We start from the raw sequence: 24,291 nt of genomic DNA, 5'->3' as shown, positions 1-24,291 counted from the left end.
TTTTGTGGAAAAAAGGGACATTTTATTGGGGCCTGAACTTCGATTTCTAATCAAAAGGAAACTTGATTATCCCTTGGTAGTCTGGAGTTGGATAAGCAAGGGGTGCATTTATCATCAATTGGCAGTTCTCAGTTTGTCCTGACAGCAGAGGTGGTGCTAGAGAGCAAAACCAAGAACATTTCTGTGTTTATTGACAGTGAAGCTGGAGTCAGCATGGTTGATGCTGAGTTTGTGAGAACTCATGGTCTTGCTTGCTGTACTTTAGCTAAGCCCATTCCCATCTTCGCTATGGACTCACGGCTTGCACAGAAAGCTCTGACTCAGAATGTGCATGGTGTAAAACTGAGGGTGTGGTCGGTTCATTGTGAGATAATTCCTTGCTATGTCCTGGATGGTCTTCCCACCTCAATTGTTTTGGGTCTACCCTGGTTGGTGAAACAGAATCTGTTGGTGGATTGGCAAGCCAGGGAGATCATTGAGTGGGGAGATTACTGCCATGAGAACTGTTTAAATATTTCCCTTTTTACACACTCTACAGAGACCTTACCTGCAATTTTGCCTGGTTTTGAGGACATTTTTGCTGAAAGGGGGTGTCAGGATTTGCCTCCTCATCGTGCATATGACTGTCCTATTAACCTGACCCACAGGTGCTAAACTACCAAAGTCCAGACTGTATAATCTTTCTTGCCCTGAGAGACAAGCCATGAAGGATTTCATTGCAGAAAGTCTGGAGAAGGGACATATTAGACCCTCATCTTCGCCTGTGGCGGCAGGGTTCTTCTTTGTGAAGAAAAAAGATGGCGGTCTATGTCCCTGTTTAGAATTAAACAGGAATTAAATCAAATTACCATTCGGGATCCATATCCTCTTCCTCTGATTCCAGATTTGTTCAGCCAGGTTGTGAGAGCTAAGATATTCTCCAAGTTGGATTTAAGGAGCGCCTACAATCTGGTTAGAATCAGAAAGGGGGATGAATGGAAAATAATGTTCAATACCTCTGGAGGGCGTTTCAAGAGTCTGGTTATGCCTTTCGGTCTGACCTATGCACCTGCGGCGTTCCAGCATTTCGTTAATGATATTTTCCATCATTTGGTGGGCAGGTTTATGGTGGTCTATCTGGATGATATTTTGGTTTACTCACCTGATTTTGAGACACATCGGGGGCATGTTAAACAAGTGCTTCAGATATTAAGGGATAACAAACTAGAAAAGTGTGTTTTCGCCATCCAGGAAGTGTAGTTTTTGGGGTACCTGTTGTCATCTTCGGGTTTTCGGATGGATCTGGAGAAGATCCGAGCTGTCCTTGATTGGGACCGTCCCGAGAACCTGAAGGCTCTACAACATTTTCTGGGCTTTACTAATTTTTACTGGAAATTCATCCAAAATTATTCAGTAATTGTGAAACCCCTCACTGACATGACAAGGAAGGGGTCTGATTTTTCCAAATGGTGGGATGCTGTCCTGCAGGCTTTTTCCTCACTAAAGAGCTGTTTTGACACTGCACCTATGCTCAGTCAACCCGATGTTTCCCAATCCTTTATTGTGGAAGTTGATGCGTCGGAGGTGGGGATTGGGGCTGTGTTGTCTCAGGGTCTGTCTGCTGGCAAATGGTGTCCATGCGCTTTCTTTTCTAAGAAATTATCTTCGTCTGAGAGAAATTATGACGTGGGTAATAGGGAACTTTTGGTGATTAAATTGGCGTTTGAAGAATGGCGACATTGGTTGGAGGGGGCTGTCCATCCTATTACTGTTATCACTGACAATAAGAACCTGTCATTATCTTCAATCAGCTAAACGTCTCAACCCCAGGCAAACTAGATGATCCCTGTTTTTTACTAGGTTAAATTTTGTTGTCACTTTCTGTCCAGGGATCAAAAATGTCAAGGCTGCGTTCGATAGGGTACATTGGGAATTTATATCACAGGCTCTTGAAGGAATTGGTTTGAGAGAAAATATGATTCGCAGAATAACAGCTTATATACCCTCCCTTCCGCTCAAGTTAAAGCTAATGGATCCCTATCGAGCTTGTTTCCAATTCGAAACGGCACGAGACAGGGATGCCCCCTATCTCCCCTACTATATATCCTAACTATGGAATATCTAGCAACAGCTATTCACAATAACCCTTCAGTTAAACAAGTAAAACTTCGTTCTGAGAAACACAAATTAGCTTTGTTTGTAGATGATATTCTGTTATATACAGTTATATGAAAAAGTTTGGGCACCCCTATTAATCTTAAGCTTAATGTTTTATAAAAATTGGTGTTTTTGCAACAGCTATTTCAGTTTGATATATGTAATAACTGTTGGACACAGTAATGTTTCTGCCTTGAAATGAGGTTTATTGTACTAACAGAAAATGTGCAATCTGCATTCAAACAAAATTTGACAGGTGCGTAAGTATGGGCACCCTTATCATTTTCTTGTTACATATATCAAACTGAAATAGCTGTTGCAAAAACACCAATTTTTATAAAACAATAAGCTTAAGATTAATAGGGGTGCCCAAACTTTTTCATATAACTGTATTACTTCCCCCGTTACAAGCTTACCAAATATTATCTCAGAATTACTTAAATTTGGCACACTAAGCAACTTCCAAATGAATTCCCTTAAATCTCAAATGATGAATATCTCATTAAAATCATCGTTAAAAGCTCAACTGAGCGCTTCCTTTCCATTCAGTTGGAAATCTGACTCGTTGAACTATCTAGGTATAAAATTAACTGCCAAAACCTCACAGTTGTACGATGCTAATTTCAGGACTGCGCTAACCAAAACAGAACTTGATCTGGTAAAATGGAATAACTTACAGTTATCCTGATTCGGAAGGATTAACACTATAAAAATGGGTCTCTTGCCACGCCTTCTATACTTCTTCCAAACTATCCCGTTGTTTCTTCCTGCCTCCTTTTTCTCTAGACTCAAGAAAGCAATTACTTGATTCATTTGGTCCCACAAGCGCTCACGGCTATCCTACTTCTTATTGAGTAAACTCAAATAGGTTGGTGGTGTGAGCTTACCAGACTTCACCCTGTATAGTTATGCCACCCTGGGAACTTGTATCTTAGATCTATTTCATCATGGTCGTAGCAAGAAGAGGGTAGGCTTAGAAAGGGATCTATCCAGCTTTGACCCTCTGGCGACCTTATGGACTACAAGGTCAGCAGGAGAGAGCCAGGGCGCTGTTCTTTTTCTTACCAGGAACCTCATCCCCTTTCTTAGATGTAGTAACAGGTCTCTCCGTCTATCATCTATTCCTGGTCCCTTAACCCCAGTTTATGACAACCCAGGGTTCCCAGAATGCAATAACAGAACAATTTTTCTTAATATATGTAAAAATTCACACCCTATTCTACTGGACAAAAGTTAAAAGCTACATTAACTCAATAATGAAATACACAGATATCCTTAGACCTGTGACTCCATTAGAAACCCTATGCTTATCAAGGAGCCCTCTGGACCACACCGTCTCATCGTTATACAAACTATACCAAGATAGCCAAATTGCCCCACAAACTTTCCTGTGTTTTTCACAAACTGGGAGAATGACCTAGGCAGACCTATCTGCCGTTCCAAAATCCTCCTGCTCACGTTTAGGTCTTCTCTATGTTCAGTATCGCAGGAGAGAAGCTTTAAGATCCTTTCTAGATGGTGTAGGTGCCCTGTCAACATTCACTCTATGTACCCCACAACACCTGACACCTGCTGGAGATGTCTTGAAGACAATGGTTCATAAACACACATTTGGTGGTCGTGCCCCCCCATTAAGAACTTATGGTTGGCAATTTTTGAGCTATATAACAAACTCTCCATTCATAAGATTACTCCATCTATAGAGCTAGCCCTACTTTCGCTAAGTGACATATCCATTTCTACATTCAAGAAAGGTTTACTTAGACACTTCCTGACAGCCACCAGGAGCCTAATCCCGAGATATTGGAAACAAGAAAACGTGCCACCACGCTCAGAATTTGTGTCTGAACTAAGCAACATCTATAGAATGGAACTTTTAATAGGTCAAGATGGTGAAAATCCAGAGAAGATTTACAACACTTGGGCCCCGTGGATCGCTTTTAGAGAAACTCCTGAATTAAACACCTGGTTGAGTTAAACAACATCTTGAGAGCCACGCTGCACACTCCTTAGAGTGTTTATAAATAACAAAACTTGAATTCTAGTTATGGAATGATTTGCCCAATGTTTGGAGTTAGTATTAAGACCCTCCAGTGGAGAGATCTAACCCCTCAAAATCCCCTAATACCCTTCCCCCCTCTCCTCTCACACTTCCCTCTCTCACATTCTTCCTCCTTCTCTTCCCCTCCACTCACCTCTTCTTCCTTTCTCATTTTTCTTACATTTTTTTGCAGAATACCACTTTAATATTGCTCATACTTTGTAACTTAATTATATTGTTCACAATTTTGTTTTCATTTTGTACTGATCATTTGGTGAAGCACTTTGATTGAGTTTTGTATTCTTAATCACCAAATGCCATTTTTGTTAAATTTTGTTTATTATTGATTGCCAAACACTTGCTTAATAAACTATTGATTTACGGAAAAATGTCAAGGCTAATGCTTTGTCCCAGAGCTTCCCTGGTGGTGGTGACCATGAGAACCCTGCCCCGAGTTTACAGAAGGGGGTAGTCATTTCGGCATTGTACCCTGAACTGGAGGGTGAGCTATTGGAGACTCAGGGGGACGCCCCTTCCTCCTGCCCTTCAGGAAGGTTATTTGTACCATCTAATCTGCGCCGCAAAGTAATTAAGGAACATCACAACTCTGTGCTTGCTGGTCATCCAGGTGGTAAGGCAATTCCGGACCTCCTTTCTCCTCGTTTTTGGAGGCCGGGATTGCATCAGGATGTTCTTGAACACGTATCTGCTTGTAGTATTTGCATGCATTCTAAAGTATCGCATATCCGTCTGTCTGGTACTCTTCTACCTATTCCTAGAAGGCCATGGATACACCCTGGTCTGGGTGTTTATAAACTCTCAGTCTGTTTCAGTGAGTCGCCGGTGATATTCTCATTTTCCCTTGTGAAGGCTTGGAGCAATAGCAGTTGGTTAGCTTCCTCTCTGATGCCCTTGGAGGACTTTGGTATTATCTCTCTGGTGTCTGCTCAAGATAAGTTTTCCTCCCTTTGTTTGTCTCCCTTGTCTTTAGTTTATAGTGGTGACTAGCCAGTGCTCATCCCTTCCCTATCTAGGGCCTAGCTCTAGGAATATACAGGGATTAGGTTTCCAGTTCGGCGATAGGTGCAGAACCTATATAAGGACGGTAGGACAGGTAGGGTGATATTAGATCTGCCTAGGGGTCTCCACTCCGCCTTTTCCTAGTGATTGGGCTACCCTTCCCTCATCCCTTCATGTTGCACTTAGTCTTTCCCACACTGTGTGTGACACATATAAGTAATCAAGAAGAAGTCATAGCTGCGGCTGCGGCATTGTCTTGTTGGAAGGTGAACCTCCTTCCCAGTCTCAAATCACTGACAGACTGAAGCAGGTTTTGTTCAGGAATATCCCTGTATTTCGCACCATCTATCTTCCCCTCAACTCGGACCCTTTTCCTAGTCCCTGCTGCCAGAAAACATCCCCATAGCATGATGCTGCCACCACCATGTTTCACTGTGGGGATGGTCTTCTTGGGTGATGAGCTATGTTGGTTTGGCACCAGATATAGCCTTTATGCTTTTACTTTGGTGGCTAAAAAGTTCAATTTTGGTCTTATCTGACCATAGCACCTTCCTCTATTCATGAGTCTCCCACATGTATTTTGGCAAACTCAATACAACCCTTACAAGTTTCGTGTGTAAGAAAAGGCTTTGTTCTGCCCACTCTTCCATAAAGGCCACCTCTATGGAGTGTATGGCTTCTTGTGGTCATATGGACAGATACTCCAGTACCTGCTGCCGAAAAACATCCCCACAGCATGATGCTGCCACCACTATGTTTCACTGTGGGGATGGTGTTCTTGAGTTGATGAGCTGTGTTGGTTTGGCACCAAACATAGCTTTTACCTTGGTGGATAAAAAGTTAAATTTTGGTCTCATCTGACCAAAACACCTTCCTCTATACATTTGGGGAATCTCCAACATATCTTTTGGCAAACTCGAAACAAGCCTTACAATTTTTGTGTGTAAGCAAAGGCTTTTCTTCTGCCCACTCTTCCATAAAGGCCACCTCTATGGAGTGTACGACTTATTGTGGTCGTATGGACAGATACTCCATTCTCTGCTTGAGAACTTGGCAGCTCCTTCACGGTTACCTTTGGTCTCTGTGCTGCCTGCCTGATTAATTCCCTACTTGCCTGGGCTGAGAGTTTTGGTGGGAAGCCCTCTCTCAAATGTTCACAAATGTTATTTCCATTTTATAATAATGGATTTGATGGTGCTCTATGGGGATCATCAGAGATTGGGATTTTTTTTAAAACCCAACTCTGTAGTTCTCAACAACTTTGTCCCTGACTTATTTGGAGATCTCCTTGATGTTCATGGTGTTTGGTTATTGGTGCCTCTTGCTTAATGGTGTTGCAGCCTCTGTGGCCTTTCAGAAAAGATGTGTATATACTGACAGACCAAGTGACACAGGTGGACTTCTTTTCACTAAGCTTGAAACTTGTAACTTATGAAGGTAATTGCTTGCACCAAAAACTTTTAGGGGCTTCAAAGGGATGAATACAAATGCACATGCCAATTTTTAGTTATTTGATCCCATAAATTTAACTTATGTCTTTATTTTTTTCACTTCACTTCACCAACTTAGACTATTTAGTGCTGCTGATGCATCTCACACAAATCGAATTACAAAAATATTTAAACACAGGTTGGTATGTAACAAAATAGGTAAAAAAAAAGCTCAGGGGGTGAATACTTCCTCAAGCCACTGTAGAACTGCCATGTATTCGTATAAATTGGATGCTATACCGTGACTTCATATGGCATCTGATTTTTTTTCTCAAACCCATAGATCTCAATGGATGTTTCTCATCCAATTCACAGTAAACCCAGTGCATGCGATTTTTTTCACACACAGATTTGGTCAGTGAAAAAAAATGACAAATTAAACATTAAACCATACACATTGAAGTCAATAGGTTATCAGGATAATACATGGGTGTGTCGGGGACTCCCAAGAGATACTTTGTAGTAGGTTTTCTTTGCTCTGACTAATAAATGGAGATAAAAAAAATGGATGTCCTCTATATTAACTCATAATTCACTATGGTTACTTTCCCACAATGAGTATTTGCTAAGTTTTTGTATGTATTTTTTTATTAGTTGTAGTAAACATTAATTTTGCTCGTATTCAATGTATGGGTGTCCATTTTTTTCAGACGCTATTTTGCTCAGTTTAGGATATGGATTTATAGCACAGCATGACGTATTATTTACTCTGATACATGGGCTATTTATATTTGTTTCAATTAAGTAAAAAAGTTACCCTAAAAATGCTTGAAAAAAATGCTCCAAAAAACTGCTGGCTGTCAAAAACGTCAATACAAACTTGAGCCAGATATGTTTTTCTCTGAAATGTTCCGGTATTTTGGAGAAAACATAGTATAAAGAGCCAGCCAGGAAGGAGCATTTCAGAGCAATCATGCAGCCAAGCTCTGATTCAACCTGCCCATGGTTCGGGCAGCATTAATCGAGTGACAGGCTCCCTTTAATGACCAAGCCCCATTTTTCAATTCTGACAAGTGTCACTTTGGCCTCACTCATATCTGTGTATAAAAAAAATCACTCTGATGTTCATCCTGAAAAATTGGACAAGTGGCATGCAAGTGTCCTGCGTATGCTATTCTGTATGTCAAGCGAGTGAAATGCAAGTGTGCGATTTTTCTCGCCTAGCATCCGTATGCAATCCGTATGAGGTGCGTATGCAAGGCGTTAGGGTAGCTCTTTCTCTTGCCGGAGTTTCAAACTTTTCATGGTTTTCCTTCTACATATTATATCGGATTTGGACACACATGGTTTGGGAAGACCTTATGCTCAGTCTTACCCCTCTGCATATTAAGTACTGTGGCTATAACACAGCTCATGCTTCAGGGGGTGGGTGGCAAACATTGAGTATGGATATATATATTTTTTATCCGTGCCCCCCCTTTTTTCTTTCCCTAGTTAGGCTATTTTGTATCCAACACCTAATGGCATTTTGTTATGTCAGTTTGTGATGGGCGGCCAATAGGGGATTTATTTCTTAAGTGGGATTGAGGACTGAAGATAATATCTGATGTTTATTTAGTTTACCTCTGCCCTGCTTCTGTACGGTCCCCAAGTTACGTGTGACTACTTTAAACATAGCGCAGCCTTTGAGCGCATAGTGCGTTTCACTGGTATATGATGCGTTCCGGTAAGCGGTGGCAGCACTATGTCACTGTAAATGACGATCAGGTGGCTGAGGATGCACTCCACTGTCGTGGCTTGCGCTCCAAATACCGGAAGTAGGTCAGACGTCAGTGGAAATTACGTAGCCGTGAACTCCAAGGGCTGCTGGCATAAAAAGTAGCTCCATGGTGGGAGCTATTATGGCGCTCATGATCAAATGTGACCACTTAGGAGGATAAGGACTGGTTGGTTAGTAATGCTGGAGCATTCCCAGTCATGAAAGTCTCCCCTGATGAATCTGGGTGAGAGGAAACGTGTAGGGAGTGACGCGCCCCCTGGGCCATGGGGTACTCGGTAGCCGGGCTGGTCGATGCTGGGGGACGTCACGGTGGCAGTGACCCGGTCCGTGACCCAGGGCAGTCAATTAAAGGGAAAGTGAAAGGGGAATAAAGTTTTTAGAGATAATGTTCGTGACGCCACCTGTAGTATGCGGCTATATGGGGCCGCTGCTGCGGTGTAGATCCCCTTGAGTTGATGGTGACGCAGCGGAGTTGGTTCAGCTCTCCACAGGCAGATCTAAGCTCCCGGGCAGTGTAGATGATTTGAAGAATAGATGTTGTCGGCTGGGGCAGTGTAGTCCAGGGCTGAGGGCGCAGGTAATGAACAGACAACACATTAATGGCGGTTTCCTTTTAGCTTTACTTGCGGTTTGTCAGAGCAGACAGGGGCACGGGTACTAGCTGGTAGTGGAGGTCTGGGCGTCCTGGAAGCAATTTGGGGATCCACCTCGCCAGGTGGAGTTGTAGGCCTTCCCTCTGCGCTATTCTCTTTGGCCCTGCGCTTGAAGCTATGCTGCGGCCCTCATCCCTGAGTAAAACGTCTTTTTTCTCACCCGTATGGCAGGCAGCTCGGGCCTTCCTCAAGTGTCGCTCCCACGTGGCGGTGCTGGCCCTATGGTGCTGCTGTGCCGCCGGGCGTCTGGTGGGGCCAGGAGACCTGCAGTCTCCTGCCCTCCGGATTCAGCTGCCGGGCCTTCAGTGCCCCACAACCACGGACTGCGGTGTCCGGTTCACTTGCGCTTCTCTCCTCTTGTGCGAGCTTGTACACAGCTCCCTTCCCCAGGTCCTTCCTTGTCGCCTGACTCCAACTCCTCTTAGCTCACTATTACTAACCCCGCCTCCAGATTCCAGTTGTTAAGGGGAGGAGCTCCCCTTGCTGGTCTAGAGCCAGGAAAGTGTTGTATGCTGGTAAATCTGATTAGGGGACCCCTCCTTGCTTCCAGGCATGGCATCACCCCTTGTGAGGGAGGCAATGCCACTGTGGCAACCGGACCCCTGCGGTGCCACAGGAGCACCGCATCTCCATCTTTCTTCTTATGCTACCAGTTTGTGGGACTTATGAAATTGATGCCACACTGGTACTGAGTGAGCCATGCTGTGTTGCAGGACTTGGTAAGACTGTTTTATTTATTTTTTTTCTACAGTAGGAGTCCTATGCATTCTTTGAGAGGTTTGTTTTGACCTATGACAGACAGTGTTTGTCTTATTTGCCTTTTTGCACTATGTGTACTTTATGGTGATTTGTGTATTTGTCCTGTTGGTTGCATTTAAAGGATATGTGTGTAGCACAGTAGCACTTTACTAATATATGTATTTTGGACTCCAATCACTCTATGTTTCTCAAGTGCAAGTGCGTACACCTGGTCATCATTATAATTGTATAGGCTTTTATGTATGGTGAATTATTGAATTATCTTTACCTACCTTACCGCAATACCACGGTTACTTATGGACTAGTTTTCCTGGGTATGCATTTGATCTGTATCGGTATATACTTTGGCTAAGGGTATACTCGTATAAGTGGGTGATATATATACCTAGAAAATTTTCCGTTGTAGAATTTTATATCAGTGCATGTACTTGTCTTTGTGCACTGCTCAAAAAAATAAAGGGAACACTCAAATAACACATCCTAGATCTGAATGAATGAAATATTCTCATTGAATGCTTTGTTCTGTACAAAGTTGAATGTGCTGACAACAAAATCACACAAAAATCATCAATGGAAATCAAATTTATTAACCAATGGAGGCCTGGATTTGGAGTCACCCCCAAAATTAAAATGGAAAAACACACTACAGGCTGATCCAACTTTGATGTAATGTCCTTAAAACAAGTCAAAATGAGGCTCAGTATTGTGTGTGGCCTCCACGTGCCTGTATGACCTCCCTACAACGCCTGGGCATGCTCCTGATGAGGTTGCGGATGGTCTCCTGTGGGATTTCCTCCCAGACCTGGACTAAAGCATCCACCAACTCCTGGACAGTCTGTGGTGCAACGTGATGTTGGTGGATGGAGTGAGACATGATGTCCCAGATGTGCTCAATCGGATTCAGGTCTGAGGAACGGGCGGGCCAGTCCATAGCTTCAATGCCTTCATCTTGCAGGAACTGCTGACACACTCCAGCCACATGAGGTCTGGCATTGTCTTGCATTAGGAGGAACCCGGGGCTAACTGCACCAGCATATGGTCTCACAAGGGGTCTGAGGATCTGATCTCGGTACCTAATGACAGTCAGGCTACCTCTGGTGAGCACATGGAGGGCTGTGCGGCCCTCCAAAGAAATGCCACCCCACACCATTACTGACCCACTGCCAAACGGTCATGCTGAAGGATGTTGCAGGCAGCAGATCGCTCTCCACGGCGTCTCCAGACTCTGTCACATCTGTCACATGTGCTCAGTGTGAACCTGCTTTCATCTGTGAAGAGCACAGGGCGTCAGTGGCGACTTTGCCAATCCTGGTGTTCTGTGGCAAATGCCAAGTGTCCTGCACGGTGTTGGGCTGTGAGCACAACCCCCATCTGTGGACGTTGGGCCCTCATACCAACCTTATGGAGTCAGTTTCTAACCGTTTGTGCAGACACATGCACATTTGTGGCCTGCTGGAGGTCATTTTGCAGGGCTCTGGCAGTGCTCCTCCTGTTCCTCCTTGCACAAAGGCGGAGGTAGCGGTCCTGCTGGTGGGTTGTTGCCCTCCTACGGCCCCCTCCACGTCTCCTGGTGTACTGGCCTGTCTCCTGGTAGCGCCTCCAGCCTCTGGACACTACACTGACAGACGCAGCAAACCTTCTTGCCACAGCTCGCATTGATGTGCCATCCTGGATGAGCTGCACTACCTGAGCAACTTCTGTGGGTTGTAGAGTCCTTCTCATGCTACCACGAGTGTGAAAGCACAACCAACATTCAAAAGTGACCAAAACATCAGCCAGAAAGCATTGGTACTGAGATGTGGTCTATGGTCCCCACCTGCAGAACCACTCCTTTATTGAGGGTGTCTTGATAATTGCCAATAATTTCCATCTATTATCTACTCCATTTGCACAACAGCATGTGAAATTGATTGTCAATCAGTGTTGCTTCCTAAGTGGATACTTTGATTTCACAGAAGTTTGATTTACTTGGAGTTATATTCTGTTGTTTAAGTGTTCCCTTTATTTTTTTGAGCAGTGTATATAGGGCCATGAGGACCTTGCGTGTATAATTTGTGATTTGAGTAGATACTCACCTTATCGGACTATTTTATTGTATATCAATTAAAAGTTATATTTTAATATCATCACATTTTGCTTCTACACTCCATAGGCTGTAGCAGCAGCCACTCCGGGTCCCGCTGCGCTCTGGGAGACCCAGCGGCTCTGAACAGTGCAGTGACGTCAGTAAGTACAGCACTCAACAGAGTCGGCGGGTCACACTGCCCTGTATGAGACTCTGCGACTCTGATGAATGGTGTAGTTACTGACGTCACCGCTGTTCAGAGCCGCCGGGTCTCGCGGAGCGCAGCGGGACTTTGAAATTGGATATCTATCTATTCTAACTATCTACAGTATCTATTTTATATATATTTATATATATATATATATATATATATGTGTATATATATATACACACTATCATCTATTTCGTCTATCTATTCTATCTATCATCTGGCTGTAAATTTGCTGTACTTGACTGGTGAAATGTTGTGGTTCCTTTGAAAAGTGTGCATAAAAATCGAATGCCATTGGCATGGTCCATGCATCGTCCGATTTTTTTCACCCATTGACTTACATTGGCGAATCTCGTCCGAGTCTCGCATTCAATCACAGCATGCTGCGATTTTTTCCTCTGTCCAATTATAGCTGAGGAAAAACTCGCAGATGAGCACTGACTAATTTATTAACATTTATGTGAGTGCAATGCAATATTTTATCATGGTACGTTGTACTTCATATTCGTCATAAATTTAGGTTGATATGTTTTTTTTAAAATATTTGAAATATAATAACAATTTAGAAAAAAATTACAATTTTCAAACTTTGAATTTTTATACCCTTAAACTGGATAGTCACACCACACTAAAAATTAATGAACAATATCATATTTCAAATGTTATTTTATTAAGTTAGGATGCTAAAAGGATTAAAAATGTTTCAGCAATTTTAATTTTTTTAAGGAAATTTACAGAACGGACCTTTTCAGTATTGAAGTGACTTTAAGGGGCCTGTACTGTATATTGGACATCGACTGCCAAAAGAAAGTGAAACCATTTTAAAATCTGCACTTCTCAAAGTATTCAAAACTAGTGTCAGGAAGTTTGTTAAACCTTCAGGTGCTGCACAAGAATTAACTCAAAGTGGAATGAAAAAAAATGAAAAATTATTTTTTTTTCCACTAAAATATTGCTTTACTTGGTCTTAGATTGTCCTGAGAACCATTGGCAAGGTGCCGATTTGGTTAAACAAGGAGCACCCTCCCTCTGTTAACCCTCTAGATTCTGCTGTCACTATTGACAGCAGCATCTAGGAGGTTAAACACGCACGATTGGTGCTGCTAATACCTATTGTGGTTGAGCCAGCAGGGTGTCAACTACAGTAACTGACACCCACACCGTTTTCACTCATTGGCGGTCATTATATACTTATTTCCAAGCACCTTACAAAGGCATATATCCGGTCATTAATGAATTGCTAATTTTTGTAAATTTTCAATAAATTTTAGATATTTTTATAAATAAAAACAATATATATTGACCTAATTTACCACTAACATAAAGAACAATGTGTCACAAAAAAACACCCTTGGAATCACTGTGGTTGGTATAAGGTCTTCCAAAGTTATTACTAAATAAATTGACACATCAAATTTGAAAATTGGGCTCTGGTTGGAAGTTCAAAGCTGTCTGCGGTGGGAAAAGATTAGAAAACTGTTACATTATGATGTCATATTCTTATTTATATGCCTATGATTGTATTTCTTTTAATGTAATTGCCACATTCTTTAGTATCTATTGTGCACCTCCACATCTTGTTTTATACTTTGTTGACCTGATGAAGGGGCCACTGTTAAAGGGATCATTATATAAAATATCATACTCATACAGTATATGTTTGCTTTATGATTCAAATCAAGAGCTGTCACGCAAGGTGTGGGAAAGACTAAGTACAACACGAAGGGAAGAGGAGGAAGAAGCCCAAACACTAGGGAAAGGGGGAGTGGAGACCCCTAGGCAGATCTAATATTACCCTGCCTACCCTACCGTCCCTATATAGGTTCCACACCTATCACCGAGCAGCACCCTAAGCCCTGTATGTCCCTAGAGTTTGGTCCTATATAGGGAGAGGTGAGCACTGGTCAGGCCCCCTACAATCTAAAGACAACAAGGTAGACAAACAAAGGGGATAAACTTAGCTTGAGCAGACACCAGAGGAGTAACGCCAACTGTCCTCCAAGGGCACCAGAGAAGAAGCTAGCCGACTGCTAGTGCTCCAAGCCTGCACAAAGGTACATAGAAGTATCACCGGTGATTCCCTGGAGCAAACTGAGTATTTTTAACTCCCAGGCAAGGGTGTGTCAATCAGCAGCTGGAGGGAGGTCGCCGCTGGGTCCTAAAGGAAGAAGGATTAAGAAGGCGTCTGCAATGCCAAGCACAGTGACCTTCTACAGCCAGATCCAGAGAGACTGTCTGTCACACCTGACAAGAGCATCCTGCAATCTTACAAGCCATATTGTTCGTAACCTTATTGTGACTGTTATGCACCCCATAGGGTCATCCAAGAGGGATGGTAGTAGATCAGCTTTCTCCAATAACAATATTGTTGTATTTTCGGCAGCTTGTAGATCTGCTAATCCAGTTCCAAGTATTCGTGAAGATGCAGAACTAGGTACAGTGGTGACAGCATTAATCATTGAACCTGGGCATACGGCAGAAGTTGAAGAAAAACAATTTCAAGTAAACGAATCAAATCTGGTTTTAGTTGAAGAACTGGACTATGAGGTAAGTCAGTGTCAGTGTGTAATACTATACAGGCAGGTCCACAGGTTTGGATCCCTTTGGTGGTTCCCCAAAAAGACACTAAACATCAGAGCTTGAAAATAATAGGGTGACGCTGGTCACTATTCATGGACAAGCCGTGAAACTTGGGTACTCAAGAGGTCTGAGGTCAGATACCAAGAGGGCTCGTCATACACAAAGGGGTAAGACAAAAGACGTAGTCAGTTCACAGTCCAGAGTCAGAATTCCAAGATCAGAGTGCGTCAAGGCAAAAGGGGAAATAGAAATGGGTAGTCAATAGGCAAATCCAGGGTCCGACAACAGAAGATCAAAATGTCTAGAATCAGAACACCAAGTACAGAGGAGACAAACCACACAGAGCTGAAGCTATGTCTGGCAGCGATCTGGGACAAACAGTTTGGTTAAGTAGCTGGGTAATCACTAGGAACAGGGAACACCAGGAGCAAACTCAGCACCTCGCAGTCTAAGATTGGACGGCCGAGCTGTCACTCAAAATACTGACAGCTCAGCATGCCCCTGCACTAGATTGGACGATTTAGCTGACAGTCACTGCGTCCAAGACACACTGAGCGGCAGAATCATGACAAATAGCTTGAATTTTAGTTATAATGTTTCCCAATATGGTGGTGTAATACTGAGAATGTTGAGTAGAATAAAAAAAACTCTGAACCACTCGCATGCTAGCAGAGAGATCTGGTATTCCAATTACTTTATGATATGGAATTTGGACAATAGTAAATGCATCAGTAAAATGTTTAAAGGGATTTAGGATTGCTGATCTTAAAGTGCACCTTTTGCTATAATATTGTACAATAAAAGCATGGATTAACATGCTTTTTTATAAAGAATGTTTTTTATTAACATTTGTCAGATTACAAAAACGCATAATGTATATAAACAAAGGAAATAGAGTAATAAATGGTTGATTTCACTAAAGAGAAGCCGCTGTACTGTATATTAGAGATGAGTGAACTTGAACTGTAAAGTTTGGGGTTCATACGGGACACCTATTGTTCGGTGCTGAACTCCAAACATGGACTTCTCCTGGAAGTCTGTTTTACAGTTCGGGAGTAGAGAGAAACAAAGAGACAGATAGCGGATGGGATTTATAGAGATCTGCAGCATGTCAATTTCTCTTGCGGTTATGCTGAGTTTTCTGTGCGGAATTTCCCCATAGTCTTCCATTAAATGAGGAAATTCCGAAGGCAAAAAACCCAGATGCTTTTAAGTGCGTTTCCGCAGCGGAAATGCATCAAAAGGGCATGCAATCTGCACCTAAGTTTATCAGTAAAGATTTGTCAAAACCAAATACCAGGAAGTATCAAAAACAAAGCAGCTTTATTTAAAGCATGACACACCAAACAGAGACAAAAAAACACAGCATCAAAAACGTGATAAAAACTCATGTTAGAAAGACGCACACAAAAACGCAATGAAAAATACAAGTAACCTAATTTAAGTGATAGGTGCAGAAATAATGCAAAAATTCTGCAGCATCAAAAACGCACCAAAAGCTTATTGTGGGAACGCTACTAACAGTGGCGTCAAATGAGGGCCAATAACAACAATTTTCCATGTTTCCTCCTCTCCCATCAAGGAGAATTATAGTGATTATAGAGGAAATAGTAGTAGAGAATATAGTAATAGAAGAACTCATCCTCGTGGTCTGTGGCTTTGTGTCTCCATGTCGCAGACAATATCTGTAGTGGAAAACTAAGGTAACATTATCAGAGGATCTCCCATCAACAGCCTTTGTTGAAACCATGTGGTTGGTCTGTAAGGGTATGGACATGCTGACCACGTTTCCCTCTTGAAGAAATGAGTTTGATTGTTATGTGAATAATGTCATGTGAATTGTGTCCTGTGTCTTTTGTAAATACTGTTTACTATGATATTGTGATGCAATGTGAATAGTGTAATGCGTTGAATAAGTTATCTGATGTATATAGTTGACTATAGGGTAAATAAGAGTTAATAGTTGGGACTAGCCCATGGTGGGAGGGGATAGTGTAAGGGAATGAGACTGTTTCCTGCTAGGAAGACAGATAGGGCCTGGAGAACTTGGTGAGAGGACTAAAAAGTCCAAAGGGAACAGTGCCACATTCAAGGGTGACCCTAAATGAGAGGAGACCGAAGATGAGGGAAAGCAAGATCCTGAGCATAAGTGACAGAGACAGAGTGACCTTCCTGAGACAGATGTTGGGAGAGGATGCCTAGCCAGAGACCCCGAGCTTGTAACCCTGGAAGGTAATGGGCCTAAACCCTAAACAGGGCTGATAGACTGGAACTAGTGAAGGGTCTGAGCGGGAGTTCCAGGGTGCCAGTAGTGGACGAAATAGGACGTGGAACTGCAGAATAGGTAAAGGAGGCTTGTTAATCAGAACTGTGGCGTTAAAGCTGGGTTGTGGTGTAAGGAAACTGTGTGAAAAATGCTTCTAACTATAAAGGAACATTCATAATATTTTGTACCTGTTATTCCTTGTATATAACCCTTAACAAGTTACCATTCAGCAAACAGTTTATTTTTGAATGGTGGTCTCCCTCACTGAACTGTAAAACATCTGGTCCTGGCAAACCCGCAACAAAACAAGTCCACACACCCAGCCTGAACCTTCAAGTCCACACACCCAGCCTCGCCCGCGGCTATCGCCCTGTGCAACGATACAGGTCCAAAACTATCTTGCAAGATATGTGGTAAGGTAAAAATTCTATAAAACTTTCCTAAATGTCAAAGAAATGTTGAACTCTTTGTTCATTTTGAAGAGACGCCTTCACCCGGTCCATCTTCTTCAAAAAGGCAAGTTTTTCAAAAAACAATTTGTATGGAGGGGGTTATGGACTAAGCCATGTGTGAAGAATTGTTATGGATCCGGCTGCTGCTACGATTAAAATACTTTTATTGTGCAAGAGGTGCACTTTAAGATCAGCAAACCTAAAAACTTGCTTACCTTTTTAATTATCCTGACTATTATTATTTAAATAATAAAAAAAATTATTTGTATCACTAAATAATATTTTATTTCTCTTTGCATTACCAGACAGAAACAACCGTAATGGTCACTCTTATCTGCAAAAGAGGTAGCCTGATTGTGAGTAAGATCCTCCTAGTTTATCTTTATGTGATGTCGCACTGTCTTTTTCTATGTGTTTGTCCTCATAGACTTTGCATTATGAAGCTCTCTAGTGTAAGACCATGTTCCCACATAGCGTAAATTCTGCGCTTTTTTTCGCTGCATTTTTTGTGCAGAAAATCTGCAGTTTAAGCAATGTGGATGGAATTTCATTAAAAGTCATGTCATTTTCACCACAAAATTGCATAAGAAAGGAGAAACATGCAGCAAATTATGCAGTAAAAATGCAATAACCAGAGCAGATTGGTATTGGGTATTTTGGAGCACATAACTGCAGAAAGAAAGCAGAAAAATGCAGCACTTTCACACTTGAGAATATTTCCGAAAGACTTGTTCACACATTGCATTTTTGATGTGTTTTTCCATGCCTTTTTTTTTTAGCAAAAAACAACCTTCTTTTACAGTGACAGCAAAATAACTACGATTTCTAAAATCACATTCACATGGTTCACTTTTATTTTTTGCTTTTTTTGACTAATGGTGCATTTTTTAACCCCTTCATGACATTCACCGTATATGTATGGAGCAAGACGGAAGGCGGTGTATGGAGCAGGCCCACCCCATAACCTTAAGATCATGGCTGTGTATTACAGCCAGGACTTGCCTCTAACAATTGCGAGCAGAGATCCACTCCACCCATGATTGTTAGTATGTTAAATGCTACTGTTAAACGCATGGGGGCGTATCATTCCATGCGCCCATCGGTGCACCCGTGACCACGGGTCGTCGATGGGTTGCTAAGACAGCAGGCAGTCTGCTGAAGACCGCCGTACTTGTCATTACAGAGCTACTTTGAAACCCTGCGTGTGGCCAGGCTTCAAAGGAGACTGTGATCTCTGCTATATACAACCATGCTGTGGCATTGCTGTATACAGCACAAGCGATCAGGTAATCGCAGCTTCAAGAAAAAAGAACAGTGAAAAGTAGAAAAAAAAAAGTTAAGAAAAATAAAAAGTAAAAATAAAAAGTTCAAATCACCCCTCTTTTCCCCCATGAAAAATAAAGATGTTAAAAAAATAAAAAAAAATACATACCGTATTGTTCAGACTATAAGACGCACTTTTTTTCTCCAAAATTTTGGAGGAAAGTGGGGTTGCATCTTATAATCCCAATAACACTGGTCAACAATTTTTTACTTTTTTTCTGTTTCCTGTTTTAAAATATGTTGTCTCTATGTATTTTGAGGAGCTGATTTCAGAAATGTGATCATAATTTCTGTAGCACGTACCATTTCCAAGATATTTGCCCTGCCCAATCATGAATTGCATTAGTCGTGCACTCTCAGGCATGCCCAGACACAACTGTCAGACTTTGGTCTATTTCCAAGTAGCATTATATAATAGCAGCAGTGATGACACTGTAGTCTTCATGTGTTTCTTCTGTTTTGCAGAAAATTTCATAAGAAGCAAAACTGTTTAATAAGTAATGGGTTACAGAATGTCACAATAGCAGTGACCTCTTTTGTTATATATGTGGAGATTATACCCTTAAAGCCCAGAAAAGGAGTATAACTGCAGTTGTTAAGAAGGCGTATGAGTTATATATTGGATGTAAAATTGGTGACCAAGACAGAGCATGGGCTCCTCATATATGCTGCTCACTTTGCACTACGAGTTTGAGGTCTTGGCTGAAGGGTGAGCGACCATCGATGACGTTTGCCATTCCAATGATCTGGAGGGAGCAGAAGGACCATATTACTGATTGTTACTTCTGCATGACAAATGTATCCGGTTTTTCTTCTAAGAACAGGAGGTCTATTGAATATCCCAACCTTGCTTCTGCAATTAGACCAGTGGCGCATGATGAAAGTCTGCCAGTTCCAAAACCACCGCTGGTGTGGAGAATAGAAGATGACGATGAAATGACGATTAATTCATTAGAGATGGCAGCTGCTGCTGATTCAGATTTCGAACCATCAATAACAACTGCTCCACGTTTAATATCTCAAGCAAGACTCAATGATCTGGTCAGAGATTTGAGTTTATCAAAGACTCAGGCAGAACTTCTTGGATCAAGGTTGCAAGGGTGGAATCTGTTGCAGCCAGGTACAAAAATTTCAGTATTTCGCAGTTGTCATGAAGATTTGACCAAATATTTTAGTCAAGCTGACAGTCTCACTTTTTTCAGTCATATTACTGGATTGTTCTCTGTCCTTGGAGTTGACACGACCCAAGGGAATGGCGACTGTTCATTGATTCATTGGTCTTAAGTTTGAAGGCTGTCTTGCTACACAATGGCAATGTCTACCCTTCGATACCTATCGAAGAACAGGTTGAAAGTCTTCTTCAGGCTTACAAGTCAGTGCAACATGTCACTTAAAATACATTTCCTTCATTCACACATTGACTTTTTCCCACCAAACCTCGGCGCTGTAAGTGATGAACATGGTGAAAGGTTTCATCAAGACATTTCCCAGATGGAGAAATGGTACCAGGGGAGGTGGAGTCCCTCGATGCTGGGTGACTATTGTTGGAATCTTGTCTGTGAATCATCGGACAGTGATTATAAACGAAAATCAATGGCAAAACTTTTCTAAACTTGATTGCTGTTGCTGACTTTTGCATTCGGAATATCACATGCCACTACGAATTTGACAGTATTCAATGCATACATATAATTGCATTTTTCTCAAAACTCTTACGTGATAGAGCAATTCTGAAGTTATTTCTGTACTCAGCATGACAATTCCGATAAGATTCACCCAATTTCATGCAGGAAACAAAAACCTTGTTGAACAGTGCAATACATAGTCTGGCTGTGGATGGTGGGGTGGGGGGGAGGAGTGGTGGCGGAGGAGCAGGTCACAGGCAGTAGCCGGCTGCTGCAGCTATCATGTGTGCCCGCTGTTAAAGAAAATGAATATTCACTCCTCTCCACGGCCATGGGAGTGGGGAGCAGTGAATATTCATTCTCTTTAACAGTGAGCACACATGATCGCCAAGCAGCTGCAGGAGGCGCGGCTGCGGCTAACAGTGTGCCAGCTATTAAAGAAAATGAAAATTCAATGCTCCCCACGCCCATAGTCCAAGCATGGAGAGGAGTGAATATTCCGGCAACTGATCTCGGCGTGTGGGTTGCGTTTTTTGCAGTATTTTATTTCACTTCCTCATTGCTTTCTTTTGGTGAAAAAATGCTGCAAAAACGCAGAAAGAATTGCTTTTTGCTGGTTCTCTGAAAATCAGCTTTTAATATGTATGAAAAAGCAACAAAATCACAACATGTCAACATAGCCTAACAGTGATTTGGTTGTGAAGAGTAATCTTAGTGGTTTTTTTTTCAGGTTCTTGGAGAAACGTTTTTTGTGCAAATTATTAATGTCAATGACAACCCACCAATCTTCAAGGAAGCAAGCTATTCTTTCCAAATTCTTGAGGTGAGTACAGGGGCATAGAAATCATGGGACCCCATAGCAGAAGCTCTAATTGGGTCCCCCTCACAAAAAATAAATAAATATTTGTCTGTGTCACAGAAGAGCAGATCTCACAACTTTCCAGCCTTTACATAGTAATTTTCCTCCTGCTGATGTCCCAGATTTCTCTTTCATTGCCCCCATAAAGTATGATGCCAATAAAAGTGTCCCCCAAATACAGTATGATACCCCCATGGTGCATTCCTCCACATTAGCCTCCACATGTACAGTATAATGACCCTACTGTACCCCACCTCAACTCCCAAGGCAAAGTATGGGGACCCCAACACAGTATGATGCCCCAACTGTCACTCCCACACAGCCCTCCATACAGTATACTGGGCTTACATACAGTATAATGGCCTGCACTAGCCCTCCAAACAGTATAATGGCTCCCACACAGCCCTCCAAACAGTATGATGGACCCCACACAAACCTTCACACCGTATAGTTGCTTTCATACAGTATAATGGCCCCCCACATAGCCCTCAAAATATTATAATGACCCCACATAGCCTTCCATATAGTATAATACGCCCCCCATAATCCTCCATATAGTATAATGCTCCTCCCATAATGCTCCATATAGTGTAATGAACTTCTCATGGTCCTCTATAGAATATAATGCACACCCCATAGTTCTCCATACAGTATATTACACACCCCATAGGGTAAAATGCAGCCCCCCTATATAGTCTAATGCACCCCACAGTCCTGCAGTATTATGGGCACCATGTATTCACTGATTTTAAAATACTGTATATTTTAAATAAGCCGACCCGAGTATAAGCCGAGGCCCCTAATTTTAACCACAAAAAAATGGAAAAACGTATTGACTCGAGTATAAGCCTAGGGTGGGAAATGCAGCAGCTACTGGTAAATTTCCACATCCTGGTACGCATGGTTCCCTCATCCCCAATCCTGGTATGTATGACGCCCCTCATCCTCCTATCCTGGCATGCATGGCCTCCTCATCTCCCAATCCTGGTATGCATGGCCTCCTCATCCCCCAATCCTGGTATGCATGGCCCCTCATCCCCCAATCCTGGTATGCGTGGCCCCCTTATGACCCAATCCTGGTATGCGTGGCCCCCTCATCCCCAATCCTGGAATGTATGGCCCCCTCATCCCCCAATCCTGGTATGTATGGCGCCCCTCATCCCCCTATCCTGGTACGTATGGCCCCCTCATCCCCAATCCTGGTATGCTTGGCCTCCTCATCCCCCAATCCTGATATGTGTGGCCCCCCTCATCCACAATTCTGGTACGCATGGCACCCCTCACCATCCATCCTGGTATACATGGCACCCCTCATCCCCAATCCTGGTACGCATGGCCCCCTCATCCCCAATCCTGGTATGCATGGCCTCCTCATCCCCCAATCCTGGAATGTATGTCACCTCTCATCCCCAATCCTGGTATGCATGGCCCCCTTATCCCCCAATCTTGGTATGTATGGCACCCTTCATCCCCAATCTTGGTATGCATGGCACCCCTCATCCCCCAATCCTGGTATGCATGGCTCCCCTCATCCCCCAATCCTGGTATGCATGGCACCCCTCATCCCCCAATCCTGGTATGCATGGCACCCCTCATCCCCCAATCCTGGTATGCATGGCACCCTTCATCCCCCAATCCTGGTATGTATGGCCCCCTCAACCCCAATCCTGGTATGCATGGCACCACTCATCCCCCAATCCTGGTATGTATGGCCCCCTCATCCCCCAATCCTGGTATGCATGGCCTCCTCATCCCCCTATCCTGGTATGCATGGCCCCCTCATCCCCCAATCCTGGTATGTGTGGCCCCCTCATCCCCCAATCCTGGTATGCATGGCCCCCTCATCCCCAATTCTGGTATGTGTGGCCCCCTCATCCGCCAATCCTGGTATGTGTGGCCCCCTCATCCCCCAATCCTGATATGTGTGGCCCCCTCATTCCCCAATCCTGGTATGCATGGCCCAATCACTGCACACATAAAACAAATAAACACTTATACTCACCTTCCTTCCTCACCTCTGCTCCAGCGCTGCGTCAAGTCTGCTAGCAGCTCATGTCATCATCTGAGCAGCGAGAGCTCTCGGACGCTGATTTGAGCTGCCGGCATATTCACTTCTCTCCATGCCGGGACTATGGGCGTGGAAAAGAATGAATATGCATTCTCTTTAGTAGTGGGCACTCAGCACTGTCAGAAGGAGCCGCGGCTCAGCGCTCCTCCGTGCCTGCTGCTAAAGAGAATGAATATTCATTCTTCTCCACGCCCATGGGAGTGGAGAAGAGGCAATATTCATTGCCTTTTAGCAGGGGGCACACGTGGTAGCTGCAGCAGCCGGCTACTGTGTGTGCCCGCTCCTCTTCTGGCGCCACAACTTCCCCTCCCCCCCGTAAATACAATACTCACCTATCCTCCTCGTTCCCCCCCTTGCTTCGGGGTCCCCCAGCTCACTGGCCCACCCCGGCTCACAGGCCCCATAGCAGTGGCGTAGCATGCCGCCATTGGCGGTACGCCACTGGGTGAGTAGCAATAAAAGATTCTTCTATATTATAACCATTGAAACATTTAACATAAAAGTACAAGCAGTGAAGAACTGTTCTTCATACTCTACAACTTATCAATGTGTACAATGTTATGCAGGGAGGTTTCGGTGCAGTTTTTCTATATGTTTTAGGCCTTCTTCACATGTCATGGTGATTCCTGTACAGGAAAAAACAGTACCGGTGTGATCCATTGCGGGGGCATTTATGCATATATCATTTATGCATACTTTATCGAAGTGCCATAATTTAGCAAAGTGCCCTGGCAGTTAGAAAATGGCATTGCTAATATTCATCATTCTTCTCTTCTTACAGGTATATATTTTTCACTGCTTGTGTGATCTGTCCTGAAAACTGCCTTGTATCTCCATGCAATGCTCTGCAGCCTATCAATTTCTGGTATATATTTTTCACTGCTTGTGTGATCTGTCCTGAAAACTGCCTTGTATCTCCATGCAATGCTCTGCAGCCTATCAATTTCTGGTATATATTTTTCACTGCTTGTGTGATCTGTCCTGAAAACTGCCTTGTATCTCCATGCAATGCTCTGCAGCCTA

General features: G+C 43.1%; 1 protein-coding gene across 15 annotated transcripts in view; it reads left to right on the top strand.

Annotated features, from left to right (window-relative positions):
• CDHR5 (cadherin related family member 5) overlaps positions 1–24,291 on the top strand; it is a 113,785-nt gene that overhangs the window by 18,932 nt on the left and 70,562 nt on the right. For all 15 annotated transcript variants that reach the window (XM_073658648.1, XM_073658655.1, XM_073658654.1 and 12 more), the window contains exons 2-4: positions 14,479–14,642; positions 17,699–17,749; positions 21,072–21,164. In XM_073658648.1, the coding sequence (XP_073514749.1) occupies positions 14,479–14,642; positions 17,699–17,749; positions 21,072–21,164 (308 nt within the window). The remainder of the gene's footprint in view (positions 1–14,478; positions 14,643–17,698; positions 17,750–21,071; positions 21,165–24,291) is intronic.

Source organism: Phyllobates terribilis, unplaced genomic scaffold (genome assembly GCF_046119375.1).
Source record: "Phyllobates terribilis strain yellow unplaced genomic scaffold, ASM4611937v1 Scaffold_13__5_contigs__length_258822181, whole genome shotgun sequence".
Taxonomy (NCBI): Eukaryota; Metazoa; Chordata; class Amphibia; order Anura; family Dendrobatidae; genus Phyllobates; species Phyllobates terribilis.
This window is presented reverse-complemented; position numbering and strand designations above follow the sequence as displayed.